Below are 23,738 nucleotides of genomic sequence, written 5' to 3'. Positions count from 1 at the left end.
AACTCCAAAAATAGCCGTTTTTACGAAAAACGTTTTTTCGGCAATAACTTTTGACTCAAAAGAGCTATGACATTACTTTTGCCAGCATCGTGTTCCTCTCGTCGAGACGCGTCGAATGAACTATAATTTGACCTTGAAAGGTCAACTTGAAAATTTGACCTCAGGTCAAGGTCATGACCTGACCGGAAAAGGTCATGTTGCATATCAGTCGATCCGCAACGTCGAGCCGAACACATCTAAGGCGTTTTCAGCGCTCTAGCACGCCTCTATCAGAAGTTATCATCGAAAAACTGTTAGATTCTGTTCGTGACCTGAGATGACCTCGGGGACATAACGAGGGGTCACAGTTGCCATTTTCTGGTTCAGTGTGTCTATTTTACCTACATCTCGATGTTTGAGAGTGTCTAGAATAGCGTTCGTGCAAAACAGGCGCTTTTCAATTTTCTCCCATTGACTTATAATGGAGAGGCCGCAAAATTGACCTGACCTTAGGTCAACGATATCAAAATTCCGAGATATACATTTTATAGATAGTGTTGCTCTAATCAATCGCTGAAAGTTTCAAGGCAATCGTTCAGTCGGTGTAGCTATGACGAACATTCTTATTTTTTCTGAGGTGAGGTCACTTGGCGTGACCTGGTGACCTGACCTAAGGTGACCTGGGTCTGAAATTTTCACAACATGTGCGGAAAAGATGCACGAACAGGTGTGCCAAAAACGGCGGCGCTACGCGCCGCCGTTTTTGAGATATCTGCGAAAAACCGCAAGGGGGGGTGTTCAAACACCCCCCCGGCCCGGCGCGGGTTAATCTTACTGTACAGTAAACTTGAAATGATCGAGTTACTTTCGTAGAAGTTGTGGTGTATTACAAAGGTCTTCAAAGCGGCTAAATTACCCAACCAGCAGGGTTATTTGGCCGGGGTGTGGGACATTTTGGCTGGTATTAGTTTGAAGTCGGGATTTTTTGTTATAGGCGAGTCAGCTTCAGATTAAGCAACGGCGTGTGTCCTATGACGCAGTTGACGCATTTTGGAAGTTGACTCAGCGGTTATAACGGGTGTCTACTGTCTACTAAATAATTAGAAAAAGTTTAAAGGCCTATATCTCGGTAATTACGTAACTTAGATCATTCAAAATTCGCATGCGGATGCACCTATTTATTGGTTATCAAGAACCTTCGAAGCAACGCACTGAGTTCATCTCCTAACGTGAAACAGTGTTTCACGTTAGGACGCACGAGCCACCCGACCCCCTCGATCAAACGTCGCGGCACCTCCACGTTAAAAGCGTATGTAAAAATCAAAACGATTGAACTGTGATATTTGCTCGATGTGTGCCTCTTGTTCTCCTTTTAGACGCTGATGACGGCGATTTAGCCGAAACGCGTTCGTCTATCATTTTTGTTCCGTGTTATTATACTTGTCTCAATTGAAATACAATTCTATTTTATTCACTAAAGTACATGATGTGGAGTTTGCTAATGTAATAATTGAATGAGGACTTTACTCCACAAGAAATCGTTCGGGTCGAAGCTTTCGAATTGTATTACAAAGCTTCGTCAGCGTATTGTAATCGGGTTCGGGGGTATCGGTCGCAAAATTGAGTGTTTGACCGAACCCGAACCCGATTAATTAATTGACCGAACCCGATTACGATACGCTGACGAAGCTTTGTAATACAATTCGAAAGCTCCGACCCGAACGATTTCTTGTTGAGTTAAGTCCTCATTCAATTATTATGTTTCATTTTATGTTACGCTGTTTTTCCATTTACTGATTTTAAGCCTGTCTTTGAAATTGTTTTAACGGACTTTCACTGGGTAGTGGGTAAAAGCTATTATTGGTCCCGGTACTCCGACTTGTATTGAAAAGTCTTCGATGGGGCACACATAGGTTTAAAACAGACAAAAATCAGGTAGCCATTTTTCGCAACACATTAATCAAATTTCTAAATATCCAGCACGTGATGCACAACTTGCCTATTCTCATATGTAAAACACAGCCAATAGGTACACTTCCTCTTCCAAAGAAAAACTACTGTTTTTTAGAGCACTAAGCGAGAATTTACCCACGCCCTGGTTTAAAGACGGATTGCACACTCGAATTTCGATCGCTTCTCTAACCACACGGCGACCCCATGTCGGCTCCACAGCTGCAGTGCTGGCCTGCCTCGGGTCAAAGACTTTTCAATACAAGTCGGAGTACCGGGACAAATAATAGCTTTTACCCACTACCCAGTGAAAGTCCGTTAAAACAATTTCAAATAAGCATTTACCTGGGTATTAACTATTAAGACATGACTCTTCAGTCTCACTTAGCCTGTCTTTGCCTGTATCTAAGTGGAGATAGCTCTGTTGGCGATTATGCAAATAAATAAGTGAACAAACAAATAAATGAATAAATAAATAAAACAGATTGTAGTAAACTAGATTGGTGCAAAGGCATAAATTCGGGACATGCTAGAAATTCATAAAGTGAAGCTGTTATGGAGTTTTTGGGGTACCGATCACGTATTTCATGTTAGTTTTTATCACAGATTATGAGTTCATGCATTTAGGCTAGCTCGGGTCAGTTCAGGTCAGGTCAACCAGTAGGCGTCTTGCCGACTATCCATAGTAGGTGTCAACTACCACTGACGGCGTCGTAACATGTTACGAAGGCACTAAAACTACTTAGTAAATGTTCAAACGGATGCCAGGAACATGTAAAACTCGAAAAAGTAAATCAAGGTCCTCAAAGGTCAATGACCTTGACCTGACCTTTACGTGACCTTGGCACCCACCGTAATGCATGGGACGAACATCATTTGACATGTTTGGACGTTTACAACACAAAAAAAGACTGGAAACGCGCGGATAATATGCTCTGACTTACGCCTTTCGCGATTTCGGTCAAACATGGTCTCGAGAAAAAGGCCAGGGGTCAAAGGACATTTGGGTCAAGGTCATGAAAGAAAAGGAGTATGTATAAAATTAATCAACTCTGGGGTACTGAAAGTTTCGTCGCAATCGCCCGCTTTTTGAGCGAGACCATTCACAAAAAAGTAAAAACCGGGGGGCGGGTCCATCCAACTATACCCCTACACATGCGAGGGTTAAAACACTAAAATAAAGTCATGATATGAACATATTTGCTGTAAAAGAGATTTTTTGTAGATTTAGTCCATATGACAGTGTTCGCCACGGGCCGCAAAATCCCAGTCCAGCCCGGCCCAGGCCCATGGGCTGACAGCCCGGCCCAGCGCGAACACATGCATAGTTATAGAAGACATAATTGAACACCAGCTATTACTGTATTTAATGGGAGCTTTCGAAAGCTATGCAGCTTTCTTCGTCAGCCTTGGTACAAAACACTAAAACAGATCCATATAAAATTGAACAGTTACATTAGACACCACAAAAAGCGGAAATGGCGCATCTGGATATTTTTTGAAAAACGTTCTCGCTGTTTCTTTTCGATCGCGCTACCATCAAGCACGTCACACAATAACAATACACGCACATGACAAAATACCACACATTTCAGTCTAACACACAGTAGACATTTGCGACTGGACGAAGAAAGCTGACGAAGAAAGCTGCATAGCTTTCGAAAGCTCCCATTAAATAAAGTAATAGCTGGTGTTCAATTATGTCTTCTATAACTATGCAACCGTCCCAGCTAAATAACAATATTTACAACGAACACATGCATAGTAAAATTGTTAAAGCCCAGCCCGGTCTAGCCCGTTCAGCCCGGACCAGCCCGTCAAAAATGAATGGATTAAAAGTCATGGACACCAAACAGGTATTACATGTCACCCATAGGTGCAAAGAAACAATCTTTTGGGAGCAGCATGCACAATGCACATTGGACATATATGTTTTCATTCGTTTTTTTTTAGTCTTGCACAGTAATAAGCTAGTTGTGGTTTTTAGCTCAACCGCGAACCTCTGAGTCCACTTTACAGTCCTTGGCCCAGCCCACCCACAGCCCATCGATTATTTATATTTGAGGGCCCAGCCCAGCCCGTGACCCAGCCCAGCCCATGACCCATTGGGCTGGCCCGGCCCATGGCGAACACTGCCATATAAGTCCATTCGCCAGAAAGCCCGTCGTGAAAACGGCTATTTTTTCGGCAGACAGGCTTCCGCTTCGGGTATGATTCTGAGCCATTCAGTTAGCGATGTCGATTCTCCTCCGGAGTCGGAGTTAGTAGGATTTTGGTGAATCTGGGTCCAACTCAGATTCTACTGTCCTGGCTCAGACCCATGCTAATCTTGCTCCACCCCATCATTCAGATCGCAAATTATAAGATCGATGGAGATCCTATATGGCGATAAAAACACGCATCGATCTAATGCGAAAAGGCTCCAGACCGGTCACACGTGGAAGAAATTATACCATGGAGCAGTATGTTTTTCCCTGGCGGCGTTTCAAGCGAACAGTACGGTTACCTTAGTGTTCGCGCAAGTATCTCTAGGGGACGGATTGTTGACGACACGTGCGAAACGTCAGAAATTAGTGGAAAAGCCTGTGTGAATACCACCGTCACTTATTTCCCTTCTCAGTAGCAGAAGCCTTGGCAGTAACAGCGGGAGGTCTGGGAGAGGGTCAAAGCGTCCAACCCTTCCGGCGCCCGTGCCTTCGCTACCGCTTCCAGGAACACGCGCGCGGCCGCTATTGTGCGCCCGTCAAACCCTGGCCCGCCCTTTGACAGCGGGCGGGTCATCAGCGGTCCGCCTGCGTCCCTTCCTGTGACGTCACTATGGTCCTGGAACGCAAGCGAAACGTAGCCCAGCGGGAGCGGTGCATTGTTGTCATTGTTGTGGGTACATAGGCATTAAAAACAATCAGTTCTGCTAGCATCATGTCTCTCTCGTCCAATGGTGTAGAATGGTGTGTAATTTGACCTCCAAAGATGAACATTTTTTAAGGTCGAGCTCATGACCTGACCGGTAAAACTCATATTGCATCCCAATCGATTGCCTATTGTAAAACTGAACGCATTGCAGCTGTTTGTACTGCTCTTCCACGTCTCCATCATATGTCAATTGTCCAAAAGTGCTTTTTTCAACTGCTTAACCCTCGCCGGCACGCGGGGGGGGGGTTATGCAACCATCACCTAAGGGTTTTCGAGAATAACTCGCGTAAAAAGCGGCCGATCGCGACGAAACTTTCAGTCCCTCGCATTGATCAATTTTACACCTACCCTGAAAATTCCATGACCTTGACCCAAATGACCTTTGACCTGTGACCTACTTTCCGAGACCATGTTTGGCCGGAATTGCGATTCGGCGTATGTCGGCTCGCATTAGCCGCGCGTTTGCAATCTTTTTGTGGTTTCAAACGTTCAAAATGTAGTTTGATGTTGCTCCCATGCATTTGGATAGATGTGAAGGTCACCTGAAGGTCAGGTCAGGTCATTGACCTTTGGTGACCTCGGTCCACTTTTTCGAGTTTTACATGTTTCTAGGCTAGTTTTTGGAGCTGATTTCGAATTTAGCAACCATTTGAACATTTACGAAGTAGTGTTGGTGCCTTCGTAAGTCGTAACATGTTGCAAAGCTGTCAGAGGCGGTTGACACGTATTACGAATACCCGTGACGACCCCTACTGGTTGACCTGACCTGACCTGACCCAACCTGGTCTAAATGCTCAATGACATCATCTGTGATCAAAACTAACACGATATTCGTGATTGGCACCCCGGGAAAACCCCATAGCAGCCACACTTCACGACTTTCTAACAGGTCCCGATTTTTCCGACTTCTGGGTCATTGAGCTGACCTAGAAGGTCAATCGATGACCTAGGACCTTAAAATTGGGTATCATTGGCTTCCTCTCGTGACGGGCAACACGCTCGTTTTTTCCGCGAAACTCTAGCTCTCAGAGGAGTGCAAGATAGAAATATCCCTGCACTGCAGACCCGTTGGCTAAAACCTCTACTAGAAAGGTTTAGATCTTTCAAAACTGCTACTTCAACAAAACAGCTTTCGCGTGACACGCCCCACCATGGGTGGAGCTTTTCAGGGGAAGTTGGTGGGGCAAAAAGGCATCAAACCTACAGTCTACACTGTCCGACTGTGAAGTTGATTAAAAATGAACACTGAATCAATTCCTGTCGTTGCAAATGTAACATTTTGCATAGCACGACATTCCAAAGCTCCTCAATGATTGATTTGAAAAGCAACAAAGTCCTGCAAATCAGCTTAAGTCGGTGGGGCAAAACACTTATTGGTGGGGCAAAATGGCAAGTTGGTGGGGCAGCCGCCCCACCAACTGTACAGGAAGCTCCGCCCCTGCGTGCCACGACGATCACCTATGTATGTAGGTAGATGTATTAACCCTCGCACGTGTGTGTGTGGGGGGGGGGGTCGGATGGACCCCCCCATGGTTTTTCGCGAATAACTCGCGCAAAAAGCGGCCGATCGCGACAAAACTTTTAGTACCCTCGAGTTGATCAATTTTACACCTACTCTGAAAATTTCATGACCCTGACACAAGTGACCTTTGACCTGTGACCTATTTCTCGAGGCCGTGTTTTGCCGGATTCGCGATTCGGCGTATGTCGGCTCGCATTAGCGCTCAAACAAACGCTCAAAACGCTCAAACGCTCAAACATGAGATCTGATGTTGCTCCCATGCATTTGGGTGGATGTCAAGGTCACCTGAAGGTCAGGTCAGGTCATTGACCTTTGGTGACCTCGGTTCACTTTTTCGAGCTGTACATGTTTCTAGGCTAGTTTTTGGAGCTGAATTCGAATTTAGCAACCATTTGAACATTAACGAAGTAGTTTTGGTGCCTTAGTAACATGTTACGAAGCTGTCAGAGGCGGATGACAGGTACTATGAATACCCGTCACGACCCCTACTGGTTGACCTGACCTGACCTGACCCGACTTGGCATGGGTGAAACTTTGACATCACCATTGGGGTCCCAAACGTCCAAGGGGGCCTCCATTTAGTGGGGGCCTCCAAGCAATTAGGGGCCTCCAATTGCGGAAGCGGTAATTTACGAGCCACGCCAGGGCCTCCTCTAAGAAATTTTCACTGGGGGACCAGAGGCTCAGAAGTCAAACCTAGGGTACCCCCAAATCCAGTTTTCTCATTGGATTTAGGCCACTTATTTTTCGTCACAGCCCGGATGCCATGATTTTTTTTTTTAAATATTAATAAAGAAAGGGTAGGTCACCTGACCTTACTCATGGATCCAGGCCAGCAGGATGACATTGTATGTAAATATCCCCCGCGTCGACCGAAATCGACGAAAATTTCTGGCTTTTTCACTTTCGACAATAAAACAAAAAGCCTTTATTATAAAAAAAAAGAATTTAACGACACAGCATTGCGCAAGGAATCTAACCGACCCCAGAAAGTGTGAGGGCTAACCCTCGCCCGCACCTGGGGGGAGGGTTGCCACCCCAAGTTAGTTTTTTTGCTCTACACTGAACATTTTTTAAGCTAGAAATCTGATTTTTGGATAGCTGCTTTTCTATCTTTTCTCAGCGTCCATTGAAAATTTCAAGTTTCTGTGGCTTTTGGGTTTGGAGATATGATCTTGTTCGTCAGGTCATGTCATGACCTAAATGACGGATACCCAATATCCTGCGTTTGCTATGGGCCTTGTGAGCTTTTGACACCTTGATGTCGTTTTTTTTGCCAATCTTACCTCCCACCTATCATTGAACATGTTGTTCTGCCGTCTGCGATGTACAGATGTCAGGGTCAGGGTACATCAGTACATACACAGACATACACAGACATACAAACACATATCATTGACCTTGACCTAACTTGACGTGAAATGACCACAGCCAGCAAATTAGTCGGATAGTGTGACAAAGAGCTGTTCTAGCTGGCTTGGCACCAATACGGCAGCGTCATCGGTATATGATGGGTTGGCCCGCTGCTTGTGTAGGTATTTTATTCGACATCACCACAATTTATTCAAACAAAATTTTAAGCTTCGCAGTCAAGAGCAACATATTTTTTGGGAAGAGACGAATCCAATGATACCAAATTTTACCTCATCAGGCAGTCATTGACCTTCCAGGTCAGGTCAAACTAAAGAACGTTGCTGTTTGGGGTCACCGTTGCCCGTTGGAATATCACGTGCGCTGCTCATCATATACCGATGACGCTGCCGTATTGTGGTGCCAAGCCAGCTAGAACCTCTTTGTCACACTATCCGACTAGGTTTTTGCTGGCTGTGGTCATTTCAGGTCAAGTCAAGGTCAATGATATGTGTTTGTATGTCTGTGTGTGTCTGTGTGTATACTGATGTGTGCACCGATTATGAATGTGTCCCTATAGCATGAGATCATGAACTGAGAAGCTTTTCCCAAATATACAGTCAAAGAAACTTCACGAAAGTAAATTCAGCTCGCCTAAAACGCAAAATTTTTAGATGACCGATGCTGACCTTGGCCCTGACCCTAGCGTCTCTACATCATCGAACAACATGTTCCATGATAGGTGGGAGGTAAGACTGGCAAAAAAAGGCCGAAATCAAGGTGTCAAAAGCTCATAAGACCTATAGCCAACGCAAGATATTGGGTATTTGTCACTTGGGTTATGACATCACCTGAAAGAATAAGGTCATATCTCCGAAACCAAAACCACAGAAACTTGGAATTTTCAATGGACGCCAAGAAAGGATAGAGAAGCAGCTATAGCTATACGAAATATCCGGCTTCTAGCAATCAAAATGTTGAGTGCAGAGCAGAAAAAACCTGGGGGGGGGGGGTGGCAACCACTGCCCTCCATGTGCGGGCGAGGATTAAATAATTTGAATATCAGGAAAACAATTTATTCAAACAGGTATTCCAACAGAGTCCCGCTTTTTTATAGGTGACCTCCGATTTGTGTACCTAGCCTCTAAGTTGCCCAGGGGGCCTCTTATTTGTAGGTACATACAGTACAGAGAGCCTCCTACTTCGACTACTTGCACAGAGAGCTTCCTTTTTGTACATACAGCTAAGCTTCTACAGGTCGAGCGCCGGCCCCCTATTTGTACGTACAGAGAGCCTCCTACTGTTACAGAGGGCCTCCTATTTGTCTAGGGGGCCTCCTATAGGTTAATGGCGCCTCCTATTTGTCCAAGTGGCCTCCTAGTCGTCTAGGGGGCCTCATATTTGTCCAGGAGGCCTCCTGTTTGTCCAGAAGATCCAGTATTTATCCAGGGGGCTTCTATTTTCCAGGGGGCCTCCTCTTTATCCAGGGGGCCTCCGACGTGTTCAGGGGCCTCCTATTTGTCCAGGGGCCCTCCTATTTATCCAGGGGTCTTCTATTCGACCAGGGGTCTCATAATTGTGCAGGGGCCTCTTATTTGTCCAGAGGTCTCCTGCTTGGGCCTCCTTTTTTGAAGGGCCTCCTTTTTGTTAAGAGAGCCTTCTAATTGTTCAGGGGCCTCCTATTCGTACAGAGGGCCTCTACCTCCTACTTGTCCATGGGGGCTCCTATTTGTTCAAGAGGCCCCTTATTTGTACAGGGGGCCTCCTATTTGTCCAGGGGGCCTCCTATTTGTCCAAGCGGCTGTTATTTTCCTAGGGGGCCTCCTATTTGCCCAAGAGCTCTCCTATTTGTCCAGCGGGCCTCCTACTTGTTCAGGGGGCCTCCTATTTGTCCAGGGGGCCTCCTATTGGTTAAAGTAGCCTCCTATTTATCCAGAGGGCTCCTTTTTTAGGGGGCCTCCTCTTTATCCAGGGGGCCCCCTTCTTGTTCAGAGGGCCTCCTATTTATCCAGGGGCCTTCTATTCGTCCAGGGGGCCTCCTATTTGTCCAGGGGGCCTCCTAATTGTCCAGGGGGCCTCCTTTTGTGAAAGGGGCCTCCTGTTTGTCCAGGGGGCTCCTAATTGGCCAGGGGGCCTCCTTTTGTGAAAGGGGCCTCCTGTTTGTCTAGGTCTAGGGCCTCCTATTTGTCCAGGCCCAGGGGACCTCCTATTCGTACAGAGGGGGCCTCCTATGTCCAAAACTTGTCCATGGGGCCTTCTACTTGTTTAGGGGGCCTCCTACTTGCTCAGGGGGCCTCCTATTTGTCCAGGGAGCCTCCCATTTGTCCAACAGGGCCTCCGAATTGTCCAAGGGCCCTCCTATTTATACAGAGAACCTTCTATATGAACATCGGACCTCCGTTTGTAAAGTAGCTGGTGCGTCTCGGGGGCCTCCACTATTGGGGTCCCAAAATGACAATTGGGGTCCCAAATGTTCGCACTGGGGTCCCACATGGGACCTCGAAAGTATACAAAGCTACACCCATGCGACTTGGTCTAAATGCATCAAGACATCGTCTATGATCAAAACTAACACGATATTCGTGATCAGCACCCCGAAAAAAACCCTTAGCAGCCACACTTTACGACTTTCTAACAGGTCCCGATTTTCCCGACTTTGGGTCATTGACCTGACCTGGAAGGTCAACCAATGACCTAGGACCTTAAAATTGGGTATCATCGGCTTCCTCTCGTCACGGGCAACACGCTCGTTTTTTCACGAAGCTCTAGCTCTATCAGGGGCCAAACGGCAAGGGGGGTCCAACCGACCCCCCCCCTACACATTAGAAGCTGGCAAACGCCGCACACATGCGAGGGTTAAGAGCTACTAATCATGGGGTAGAAGAAATAGGCTTCCCAACAAAAAGTGCGGCAGGTCGATCAGCCCAACCACTGCAACGGATACTGAGACATGAAATATATGCGGCTCTCAAAAGCGTTTCAGGCTGGGCCGGGCCGTTAGGTATATGTAAATGCTGATATCTTTCCGTTATCTTAAAAAGATTTTGCTTCGCTTGCGCGGTCCGTTCGTTCGTAATAATATTTCTCCTGTGTTTTAACCCTCGCCCGCATTCTTGTTTGCCAGCGTCTAACGTATAGGGGGGGGGGGGGGGTCCGTTGGACCCTCCTTGCCGTTTGGCCTCTGATGGAGCTAGAGCTTCGTAGAAAAAAAACGAGCGTGTTGCCCGCGACGAGAGTAAGCCGATGATACCCAATTTTATGGTCTTATTTTTTTTTTATTTTTTTTTTTTTTTAGCGTAAGCCTTTATTACAAAATAAACTCCGAGCAAGACATGCGGCTGACAAACATGAAAAGACATCACAAGGTATCGTTCGTGGCATAGCTCATCTACATTTATGGTCTTATTTATGTCATTGGTTGACCTTCCAGGTCAGGTCAATGACCCAAAAATCGGAAAAATCGGGACTTGCTGGAAGTTCGTAAAGTGAGGTTGAAAAGGGATTTTGCGGGGTGCTGAACACGTAGTTCATGTTAGTTTTGATCACATACCTATGATGTCTTAATGTATTTAGGCCAGGTCGGGTCAGGTCAGGTCAGGTCAGGTCAACCAGTAGGAGACCTGCCGGCCATCCATAGCAGGTGTTGACCATAATGGACAGCTTCGTAGCATGTTACGATGGCACCAAAACTACTTCATAAATCTTCAAATGGGAATTCGAAATCAGCTCCAAAAACTACCCAAGAAACATGTAAAACTCGAAAAAGTGAAGCAAGGTCATCAAAGGTCAATGACCATGATCTGACCTTCACGTGACCTTGAAACCCACACCACAAAAAGATTGGAAATTGCGCGGATAATGTGAGCCGACATACACCAATTCGGTCGAACATGGTCTCGAGAATCAGACCACAGGTCAACGGTCATTGGGGTCAGGGTCAATAATTTTAAAAGTATGTGTAAAATTGATTAACTTGAGGGTACTGAAAGTTTCGTCGCGATCGGCCGCTTTTTGCGCGAATTATTCGCGAAAAACCGGGAGGGGGTCCGTCCGACCCCGCTATAAGTGCGAGTGTTAAGTCACTAAAAATATGTCTTTAAAGTAAAACAGGTTATGCCTCGAGCTGAAAGGGCAAAGTTGTACCGTTGGGGTACTTAAGCACATCATGTAGGGAAGACCAGGGAGGCATGGGCGGGTTTTGTGAAAAGGCAATTTTCTTCCAGTGGGAAGTGGCTAGACCCGGTTTTTCACTCTGCGTACGTGAAATTGCCTTTCGCCTGCAAAGTGTGCCTGATATTAGGCATCTGGGATCAACTATTTTGTCTCGAGATAACTTTCAATAAATCATGCACTTTTTCGATCCATCAAAATACACCGGGAGGTACGGGCCATGGCCCGGGAGGCATGGGCCGGTGCCATGTTTCATATTCTTTTCTCGATAATGAGAACAATATTCGTAGCTGGTTACAGAGCGAGCGAAGCGAGCGGAGTCTTTCCTTGTCTTTAAAGTAAAACAGGTTATGCCTCGAGCTGAAAGGGCAAAGTTGTACAGTTGGGGTACTTAAGCACATCATGTAGGGAAGACCAGGGAGGCATGGGCCGGTTTTGTGAAAAGGCAATTTTCTTCCAGTGGGAAGTGGCTAGACCCGGTTTTTCACTCTGCGTACGTGAAATTGCCTTTCGCCTGCAAAGTGTGCCTGATATTAGGCATCTGGGATCAACTATTTTGTCTCGAGATAACTTTCAATAAATCATGCACTTTTTTGATCCATCAAAATACACCGGGAGGTACGGGCCATGGCCCGGGAGGTATGGGCCGGTGCCATGTTTCATATTCTTTTCTCGATAATGAGAACAATATTCGTAGCTGGTTACAGAGCGAGCGAAGCGAGCGGAGTCTTTCCTTAGATTAACGGAAATTTCTGAGTATGAGCGGCCGGCCGGCCGGCCGTGCGGACGCTTTTGCGAGGCTTATATCTCAGCAACCACTTGACCGATTTACACGCGGTAATTTTTGTAGGGTAGCTTCATTCCTTCTACCAAGTATTGGACTAATCCCGATGCATGTGGGTGACCCCTTATGCACGTGCCACGTGCAAAACGAAGAGGTGTCAGTTTTGTAATTGTTGCAATATCTCGGTGACTACTTGGCCGATTTCGCTGAAAGTTGGCATGTAGGTAGGCACCCACTAGGCACTGCATATCCATGTGCCAGAGTTGGGGTGCTGCTGCACGTGCGCACGTGCAGGGGTCGTTTCCAGATCTCGAGAACGGGAGCTCAAATTTGGCACATCGCTAGAAACCGGTCAGTAGGGTGCCGTGCACAAGTCAGTTGGAGGTACCCCCTCGAAATTTCGCACGTGCAAGACTCACCCCCTCGCTCGCTCCGTTAGTCGCCCCAAAAGGCGCTATACTGGTATCTACCTTGATCTCTCTTGAGCCCAGGAACCGCATAAGCAGCCAACAGCTTACTTCATGGGGGTCACGTGGGCACATATGTATTTTGGTAAACTCAATCATGCTCTATGAAATAAGATAAATAATATTTTTTCTGTTCGAATGAAATTTGTAGTTAAATTTTTGACCTTACGCGACAACAATAAAACTAATTGAAGAGGACATTCAATGAAATCATCATTTTATTGATTTAGGATCAACGGGGGTGGGTGGACCGAACCTCTCGGTTAGGACGCCAGAATGTGCGTAGCATCTCAGCTCATAATCTTGCAAGAAAGCTTCAAATTGTCTATCCAGTCTAAATTTGCATGCTTTAAACTTTATATTACCGATGGTCTGACATCATAAAACGAGACTGGTTCAAATTTATCACGAATTTTCTGTAGGTATGTAGGTCCCGTATTTTACTCGAAGAGGGCAAAAACGCTTTATCACCGCTCATTGTAAAAGAAGACTGAGGAAAATTTTGGAAATCACTTGGGTTGTACAGCGGAATGGCTGCTACCAGTTTACGCGATCAAATGTGTAAAAATACGCAACACTTCTTCAAAACTGCGATGGCCCATACCTCCAGGGGGCCCCCGGCCCATACCTCCCGGCCCCGGGTCTCCCCTAGGTATGTACTTACATGCATGTACTTACATCCTACCTACATTCTTGAATTAAACATCAATAATACCTACTATACGCATATTGCTCTTTGGAACGTCGCTTTCGGTATGGGGATAGGGGATATCATGGGTCTGAGCCAGCTGACACGGGTGACACCCCCTCAGTGGGGTTCTGGCATGGTCTGCGTTGGATCACCCACCACCACAATGAGCGGTTCCTCAAAACCAGCGTAGGTAATTGACCGGTGTGAGGCGGCGACGTGAGGCACGCGAGTGTGGGACCGTCCCCACGCCGTGGCGGTTCGGGTCAGGGGAGCAGCCCCCTCCCCGCGCGGCGGGCGGTCGCCCATTCATCCGCGACCCCAGCCCCATGACTGAGGGGTTGACAGAGGGCAAACATCACGTATTTAAACTGGGCAAACAGACGGTGTTCTACGCTAGGGACATCTCGCGGCTGTGATTCACGATACTGCTTCGCCAAACTGCCTTTAGATGGTGGGTCAGTCGGTGTCCGTCTGCTGCTGTGCGCCGAGAATTAGCTCTATAAATTACGATGAATTACACATTCTAGTGTGACGATACCGTCACATTATCATATAGGTCGCGTTTAGATGCAAATGAAGAAACGACTGCGCTGAAAAAATATGTCATTTTGTTAGCGCCGCACGGCCCCAGCGGCGGTGCCGTTGCGACGCCGCTCAGCGGCGGTGCCCTCCGCCTATGGTAACTACGCTATGTTGCTATGGTTACCGGATTGTTTTGTTTTGTTTACTTTCTTTCGGCTCGATTTTGACAATGTCTGGCTAGAATCTGAATAATTACGAAAGATAAAGACGAAAGATGTGATTGATGACTTGCAAAAATGTTGTTTGAGTGAAAAGGAAGAATTTTGGCTATGAATTTAAGCATGAACACTGTTCGTTACGCCGGAGAGTGACAATTTGTCGGTAAGCACTAAATCGTACCAAATGTCGGATGTTATTGTGAAGCGCTTTGCTTATTATTCTGAAATTATCGTGATACGACTGACCAATGTTATGATACGGATTTATTTGTCTGGAACTTACCTTGTTTCGTTTGTGTGTATGCGTGTTTTAGTTACGGCTCAAGGCTCCTGGCTCCTGTTGTACGAGGCTCTGTCTGGCCATGGCGGTACGCGGCTGATTCAGGCTCAGGCCGTTAGCGCTGGAAGAAGGAGGAGGAATGGAGGAGAAAATATAGAGGACTGAGAGCCCGTGAACGACGTTTCTCATTGACGGCGCGCGAACATTTAGTAACGACAAATTTCAAGAATGCGACTTCAAGAACGGCAGCGGAAACAGCGAGTTCTCCAGCGCCATCAGACTTCAAGTTCTACAACGCGATAAGTGCCACAATGCCACTAGTTTCAGCAGCTTGCTTTGATGCTGTCGCCATTTGCGCATTGCATTGCCTACCAGATAAACTCCACGGTGACTATATAAACTCTTGCTTTGAAAAACACTATTCGTCAGTGTTAATGCTCGTGGAACATTCGTTGACTGTTGCCGTTGGTACGACTGGCAGCCTGCGCCGACTGCGCTAGAAGTACGAGTGTACTATTGGTACTAAATGGTACCGATGATCAGTGTTGCCATGTTGAACTGTTGCCATTGGTACAAGTGCAGTGTACCCATGTTGTGCATAGAACGGTGCTGCCGTTGGTACGTTTCGCAGCCTGGCCAGATATAACCTGAGGCCTCTTGCACCAAACTACTTACCTAGGTAAATTCCGATTTTACCTAAATTCTCTTGCACCAAACTACCCACCAAAAAACGCTACCGTGAAAATCTACCTAGAAATTCTACCGAGCGGCATCGGAACTTACCAGTTGTTAAACTCCGACCGGCTGTTTTCCTCTTGCACCGAAAGCTGGAAAGAAGTACTCGCGGAGAAATTTTTGACGGTTTGACGGTAAACGCGGGCTTCCAAAATAACTAGCAAAACCTTAGGTAAAATGATTCATTTAGAAACAATAGGCACAATACACGATAATCCACGGGTAGGTACTCTTATGTAAATTAGGCATTACAAAATGTTTAGACAATAATAAATCAATGTTTTATGAGTGAATAATAATATAATTGACCAAATGCTCCATGGGTTCACAGAGGTGCTTCTCCGTACCAAGGCGATAAACCTCCGTAGCAGAACAGCCAGGTTGAAGACTCACTCGTTGCCATGGAAACGAAGTTTATTTGTTCAAGTAATTTAATATCAAAATAACTTCTATCGGTATTTACGTAAATGAAAAATGATTTCATAATACCAAAATGTATATTAATAAAAACAATATCCATTTAATTGTTTTCTTTAGTTACTATTTGTTTGCGCCCACAAATAATTCGTCGCCGAACAGCCAATCAAAACAAATCCTAAAAACGCGAGCTGTCAACTTTACCTAGGTAGGTAGGTAGGATGGTGCAAGAGAAGTTACCGCCGTAGGTAGTTTTACTAGGTAGGTATTTTGCCGATTCTACCTAGCTAGGTATTTTGGTGCAAGAGGCCTCTGATCGACGCATGTTGTGTACGGTACGGTGTTGCCTTACATTTTGCCGCCAGGGAATGTGAACTTTGATGATAGGCTTGATTTGGTACAACATGATGTTGCCTTGGTACGTTCCACAGCCAGGCAATATGAGCTTTGACAATGGGTTTCTTTTGGTACCACATGATGCTGCCATTGGTAGGTACATTTGACAGTCAGACGATTTGAACATTGACAGTTATATGCTTCTTGGGTACAATATGGTACTGCCATTGGTACATTTCGCGGAACATTGACACGAGATGCACCCGACTATGACAGCTGCTGTTTATCAGTGCTGAACACATTTGGCATTACGCTTTCACATGCACATAGGTATATTAACATACATCAGCTATGGACATTGACATCGAGAAACTGGTAGTGCGGGACCTGAAGCGTGAGCTGGACGCCCGCGGAGAAGATTCCAGAGGGACCAAAGCTGTTCTGAAGGAGCGGTTGGCGCAAGTTCTGAGAGAAGAGGCGTGCTACAAGAAAGCGGTGATGCCCGATGAAGATGCAAGAAGTCAAGCCGATGTTGATCCAGAGTCGATCGCAAGAAAGGAAGCGTTTCAGATGGACGTAAGAAGTCACGATGGTACTGATGCAAGATCAGTCAAGTCGACGTCCAGCAGAGCATCTGTCACGTCACAGAGAGCTACTGAAGCGGCCAGATTAGCCGGACTGAAGGCGAAGATGAATGCATTGAAGCAGAAACATGAACTTGAGGAACAGATAGAAAACTTGCGCAGAAAACAAGAGGAAGTGCAACTGCTGGCTGAACTAAAGGAGTGTGAAGCCAAAGAAGCTGTGCTAGCACGATTTGAAGCACTTGAACATGAAGAGGACAATGAAGTTGGAAATGAACATAAGCAAGATGATGAAGCACATGAAAGTGCACAAGATGAAATGAAACATGACAAGAAACAAGACAATGAAACGAAAGAAGACATATATGCAGGTGCAGGAAGAGCATCTCATGACAAGTCGGCTGGCTCAGTTCAGCAAATGGATCTCAACACAACGGACAGGCTGGTGATGAGAAGAATCGGACTTCAGTCATTGGAGTTACGTGCGTTTGATGGAACCGACGAAGACTTTCTACCATTCATCACAGCTTTCCAGTCTAACATTGCATGTAGGCTGGACAGGGAAGAAGAGAAGCTGATGTACCTGTTGCAGCTGACCAAAGGTAAGCCTCATGACATTGTAGCCACCTGCGTCTACCTGGGTGATGATGGTTACAGTGAAGCTATTCGTCTACTCAACGTGAGATATGACAATGTGATGAAGTCCAGAGCATCAGTGATCGAGAAGATTCAAAACTACCCGCGCGTGAGATATGAAGATGTGAACGGCCTTGATGACTACTCAGTGTTTCTGCGAGGTGCTCTCAACGCTCTTCACTCACCTGCTTTGGCAGACAGTGGGTTTGATTCATGGATGATCTGCCAGGCCATTCAGAAGACGCCGTGGGTCGCTGATCGCTGGCGCAGAGCGGTCGACAGGATCGAACAGGATCAGAGACGAGACAGAAGAGAAGACGGAGAAAGGAAGAGGACTGACCAGAGGCAGGTCAGTTTCAGAGACTTCGTAGAGTTCATCGAATCAGAAGCAAGAATCGCGTCCAACCCTGTCTATGGAAGACATGTTCTCAGTGCTCAAGAGAAGAAGGACACACGACCGCAAGCCACGACCGTGCAGAAAGCACAGCAGCCTGCAAGAAAGGAGATGAAGAATCGGGAGCATCAGCTCCGCCAAGAACGAAGAAGTCGAGCTTACGCAAGCAACATGAAGCAACCGGCCAAGTGTGCCTACTGCGAGCATCCTCATGACCTGGAGACTTGCAGAGCTTTCGGAGCGAAGACTGAGGAAGAGAAGACTGACTACATACGTCAACATGGACTATGTTTCGGCTGCTTACAGGAAGGACATATCTCCAAGAACTGTCAGAAACGAAGCCGCTGTAAGAAGTGCGAGAAGTCGCATCCTACAAGTATGCACAGAGATGCGCTGCCCAACGCCAACGTCGTGACGGCAGGACATGTGTCACAAGAGTGTGAAGGCGGTGGAAAGCTGCAGGTGCTTCCAGTATCAGCCAACGTCAAGGAACGGTCCGTGCTGACTGGAGCCTTCATAGATCCTGGCAGTACGCACTCATTCATCTCACGTAAGCTGGCAAGTCAGTTAGGCATTCAACCAGACGAGAAGACATATGTAGTCATGTCCACCATCAATGGAGAGCGAAGAATGAAGACCTCGTTGGTCACTGGTGTCAGTATTGGAACTGAAGATGGTGGCAACCAAGTTGAACTTCCAGCGTTGTATGTTCTAGAGCACATACCGGTGGAAAAGCAAGACATCGTACGACAAGAAGACATCAACAAGTGGCCACATCTCCGACAACGTGGAGTTGAAGCTGGTTTTACTGAGAAGACGACATCAAGAGAGATCGGCCTGCTCATCGGTGCAAACGCCAGCGTGGTGTCAGAACCATTGGAAGTGGTGAGCTGCCCAGGCCAGAAGGGCCCCTACGCCGTCAGAACCAGATACGGTTGGCTGGTCTGTGGCGTTGAGGGGAAGAGGGGACCAGGTGCACACGTCGCGCGTGTCAACCGCATCAAGATGCTGGAAGATCCCGAGCTCGAGTTCCTTGACAGCCATGATAGTCGCAGAGGCTACTCAGTCGAGGACGTCAAGTGGTGCCTCAAGGTGGAAGATACATGCAAGAAGGACGGAGAGAAGTACGAAATCGGTCTGCCATTCCGAGATGCGAAACCCGATCTGCCAGACAACAGAGTGATGGCAGCAAGACGACTGGAATCACTGAGAAGAAAGTTCGAGAAGGATCCAAGATATGCAGCTGACTACAAGGAGCAGATGAAGAAGCTTCTGGATGAAGGATATGCTGAGGAAGCAGCACCAGACTCAGAAGAAGGAAAGGAAGAGCGCTGGTATATCCCGCACCATGGGGTGTATCACCCGACCAAAAACAAGCTTAGAGTAGTTTTTGATTGCAGCGCGTCATACAATGGAGTGAGTCTGAATGACGTACTCATGCAAGGCCCGAACCTGACGAACTCCCTGGTGGAGGTGTTGGTCCGCTTCCGACAAGAGACGGTAGCCTTTACCGGTGACATCGAGTCCATGTTTCTTCAGGTGATGGTACCGGAGAGCGACAGGAACTATCTGAGCTTCCTGTGGTGGCCAGAAGGCGACACTTCTTCAACACCACGTGTCTTCAGGATGACAAGACATCTGTTCGGAGCGACATCCAGTCCCAGTTGCGCGAACTACGCTCTTCATCGGACGGCAGAAGACTTCGGCACAGGATACACCCCCGAAGTGAAGAAGACACTGCAAAGAAGTTTCTATGTGGATGACGTATGCCAATCGACGACGTCAGAAGCCTCCGCTGCGAAGATGGCGCAGGACCTGAAGCAGCTGTGCAGCATGGGTGGCTTCCGACTCACGAAGTTCAACTCCAACAGCACCGAAGTTCTGAGCGCGCTATCAGAAGATGACAAGGGAAAGACTGAAACTCACCTTGGACAGGAAACCTCTTCAAGCGAGAGAGTCTTAGGTGTACTCTGGGATACTCACAGGGATGAGCTTGGATTCAGCATCGACGTAGACGCTCTCAACAGAAGACCACGTACTCGACGCGGAATACTCTCCGCGACCGCAGCCTGTTACGACCCGTTAGGCCTGGCTGCTCCTCGCGTTCTTCAAGGACGGATGATTCTTCAGGAACTGACGCGTCTACGAACCGGCTGGGACGATGACATTCCCAATGAAGTTGAAGAAGAATGGAACAGATGGCTGAATGGGTTGAAGTCCCTGCCAGACGTTCGCGTGCCAAGATGTTATGATCCGTATGGCATAAGTGCCGCGGATGCAGTGAGTCTGCACCACTTCAGTGACGCCAGTCTGAAGGGCTATGGCACCGCGTCATACATACGCACTGTGCGCGGAGATGGTGAAGTGTTCGTTTCCCTGGTTCTTAGCCGAGGCCGAGTCGCTCCGCTCAAGGCGATTACGGTCCCGCGTCTTGAACTAGCCGCAGCCAAGCTTGCCGTAGACGTGAACCAAGAGCTCTTGCGAGCACTGGACATGAGGATCCATGACGTCACCTTTTGGACGGATAGCACGACCGTGTTGCGTTACATCGAGAACGAGACCTCGCGCTATCACATCTATGTGGCGAATCGACTTGCTGCGATACACGCTGGATCGAAGAACGAACAGTGGCGGTACGTACCCTCGTCGCTGAATCCTGCTGACATGGTTTCAAGAGGAGTACTGCAAGACAGCGACATGTGGTACAACGGTCCGCCATTTCTCAGGAGCTCACAGGAGAATTGGCCAAGGTCTCCGTGCGTCGGTGAGATTCACCCGGATGACCCGGAAGTGAAGCAAGCGAAGACAAGTTCGGCAACTGTCGTTGTGCAGAACGAGAAGGCTGACAACTCCAGCGCCAATCCCATCGATCGTCTGATTGAATATCATTCGTCATGGAAGAGACTCACGAGAGCGGTGGCATGGATCCGCCGAACGATCAAGACTCTGCAGCTGAAGGCCAGAGACGAGCAGGGAGCCTCGAATGCGAGGGAGCTCACTCCTGCTGACATAGAAGATGCCGAGAGGATCATCGTGAAGCATGTTCAGAAAACTCATTTTCTGCAAGAACTGACTGACCTGGGAGTGGGACGTGAGGTGCGATGTGCCAGTCGTCTGTCGCGGCTGAGCCCATTCGTGGAGGACGGTCTCATCAGGATGCGCGGACGCTTGATGAACTCTGCGTTGGACTGGGCTGCCAAGCATCCTCTGATTCTCCCAGACAAGGACAAGGTAACTGACCTGATCATCGCTGATCGTCACGAGAGGGCAGGACACGAAGGACGTCAGTATGTTCTTTCTGAACTCAGGACTCGATACTGGGTACTGAAAGGGAACAGCGCAGTACGACGGTGTTTGCACAGATGTGTGAAGTGCAGAAGACGACAGCGCCCAGTTGAGGGACAGAAGATGGCAGACTTGCCACAGGATCGTGTAGAGGAGGCCACTCACCCGTTCAGTAACACTGGTGTAGATTACTTCGGGCCGCTATACGCCAAGAGAGGTAGAGGTCAGGTGAAGAAGTTTGGAGTTATTTTCACATGCCTCAGCACGAGAGCCGTGCATCTCGAGCTCGCAGACAGCCTTTCTGCGGACTCATTCATTTGTGCCTTGCGCCGCTTCATTGCAAGACGCGGTAACGTTCGCCTGATGCGTTCCGACAGGGGAACGAACTTCACAGCAGCAGACAAGGAGCTGAAGGAAGAAGTTGATGCACTGCACGCGAACGAAGAGAAGTTGAAGAGAGCGATGCTGGACAAGGGCATCGAGTGGATGTTCAACGTTCCTGCCGCTTCCCACCACGGCGGTGTGTGGGAGCGTCTCATCAGAGGCGTCCGGAAGATCCTGAATGGTCTGTTAACCAGCCAAACATTCACAGAAGAGACGTTGCACACACTCTTGTGCGAAACCGAGTGCATCATGAACAATCGGCCGCTGGTGCCGGTTTCGTCGGACCCTCGTGACGAGGTGCCTCTGACTCCGAATCACATCCTGCATTTGAAGTGTGTGACACCGGTATGTGATTCTTCAAATGAAGATGACCTGGATGGACCCAAGAGATGGCGACAAGCTGCTTACCTAGCTGAGCAGTTTTGGCGTTCGTGGAGACGACTATACTTGCCTCTCCTGCAGCAGCGATCTCGCGCTGCCACGAGAAGTCGGACGAACCTGCGGATCGGTGACGTCGTCGTCATGGTAGACGAATCGGTACCACGCGGTGTGTGGCCGCTGGGTCTCGTGAAGGAGACCCTGATTGGTAAGGACGGGCGTGTGCGCTCTGTGAAGGTCCGCGCTCGAGGAACCATGTTTCTGAGACCTGTCACGAAGGTAGTGAAGATTCTGGGCGCAGAAGAGCAGTCTTGGTGAAGCGATGGAGCTGCAGCTACACTGTATAAGACAGCATGAGTCTAGCAGCACACCGCTAAGTCATTAACACCGGACACTTAAGATCATGACACGCCACACAGGCTCATGACACAATCACAATGATAGACATCAGGAACGGTGCATGTATAATGTATATAGGATGCGTTCTACTTGCGTGTGTTGATGCTGATCTCAGCGACGCTTGTTTCGGTAGGCTGTGTAGTGTGCCTATGTGTTGTTATATGTATAGTTAAGAAGTTGGTTTTGAACCTGGATGGTTCAAAGGGGGCGGGTGTTAGCGCCGCACGGCCCCAGCGGCGGTGCCGTTGCGACGCCGCTCAGCGGCGGTGCCCTCCGCCTATGGTAACTACGCTATGTTGCTATGGTTACCGGATTGTTTTGTTTTGTTTACTTTCTTTCGGCTCGATTTTGACAATGTCTGGCTAGAATCTGAATAATTACGAAAGATAAAGACGAAAGATGTGATTGATGACTTGCAAAAATGTTGTTTGAGTGAAAAGGAAGAATTTTGGCTATGAATTTAAGCATGAACACTGTTCGTTACGCCGGAGAGTGACAATTTGTCGGTAAGCACTAAATCGTACCAAATGTCGGATGTTATTGTGAAGCGCTTTGCTTATTATTCTGAAATTATCGTGATACGACTGACCAATGTTATGATACGGATTTATTTGTCTGGAACTTACCTTGTTTCGTTTGTGTGTATGCGTGTTTTAGTTACGGCTCAAGGCTCCTGGCTCCTGTTGTACGAGGCTCTGTCTGGCCATGGCGGTACGCGGCTGATTCAGGCTCAGGCCGTTAGCGCTGGAAGAAGGAGGAGGAATGGAGGAGAAAATATAGAGGACTGAGAGCCCGTGAACGACGTTTCTCATTGACGGCGCGCGAACACATTTCATCGAACGCTGAAATGCTCGAAGTGCTCGCTAAAAAATAAACTCGCTAACTGAGCCCTAAAGGTCGGCTGCCGTGTTGCATTGCATTTAAGCCAAAAACGCGGGCTGGGTGTAAGTTGTCGAGAAACAATTTTTGGCCTGAAGTGTTCTCTAAAGTATTATCTACATAGATCCAGGGAACATATTTGCTATCTATGATAGCTTCGGAGATATTGAATCGTAAGTCCTCCGGTGTACCCTGTTTTGCGGCGGCCAACGTGTTAAAAGCTGCTGAACATTTTAACTTTGACCAAAAAACGCGGAAACAGTTTTGTCTGGAAGAAAATGACTCTTGTCCTATCGCATTCCACGTGAGCTGAAAATTCAGAAACCAGGGAACATATTTGCTACGACCAGTACTTCTCACGATTCAGACCGAAACGTGAAAAAATAGCCCCAAAACCCTATGGCGGGCACCTCTTCGCGGCGCCCGGCCGCGGGTCGCTAGTTCCCGAAACGACACACCATGGAG

General features: G+C 47.6%; 1 protein-coding gene and 1 long non-coding RNA gene across 2 annotated transcripts; both read left to right on the top strand.

Moving 5' to 3' along the window:
- The first annotated feature begins 14,454 nt into the window (after positions 1-14,454).
- LOC122381935 lies at positions 14,455-15,022 on the top strand. The gene is made up of 2 exons (XR_006256607.1): positions 14,455-14,729; positions 14,881-15,022. It is a non-coding gene; the product is annotated as an uncharacterized LOC122381935 (long non-coding RNA).
- Positions 15,023-16,357: 1,335 nt separating this feature from the next.
- On the top strand, positions 16,358-23,193 carry LOC122381933. Its single transcript, XM_043366725.1, has 2 exons — positions 16,358-22,900; positions 23,052-23,193. Exon 1 carries the CDS (start codon positions 16,686-16,688, stop codon positions 22,311-22,313), a length of 5,628 nt encoding a protein of 1,875 aa, XP_043222660.1. The 5' UTR covers positions 16,358-16,685; the 3' UTR covers positions 22,314-22,900; positions 23,052-23,193.
- The last annotated feature ends 545 nt before the right edge of the window (positions 23,194-23,738 follow it).

Source organism: Amphibalanus amphitrite, unplaced genomic scaffold (genome assembly GCF_019059575.1).
Source record: "Amphibalanus amphitrite isolate SeventyFive unplaced genomic scaffold, NRLGWU_Aamphi_draft 000130F_arrow, whole genome shotgun sequence".
Classification (NCBI taxonomy): Eukaryota; Metazoa; Arthropoda; class Thecostraca; order Balanomorpha; family Balanidae; genus Amphibalanus; species Amphibalanus amphitrite.
The sequence above is the reverse complement of the archived record's forward strand: the minus strand, read 5'-3'. Positions and strand labels throughout refer to the sequence as shown.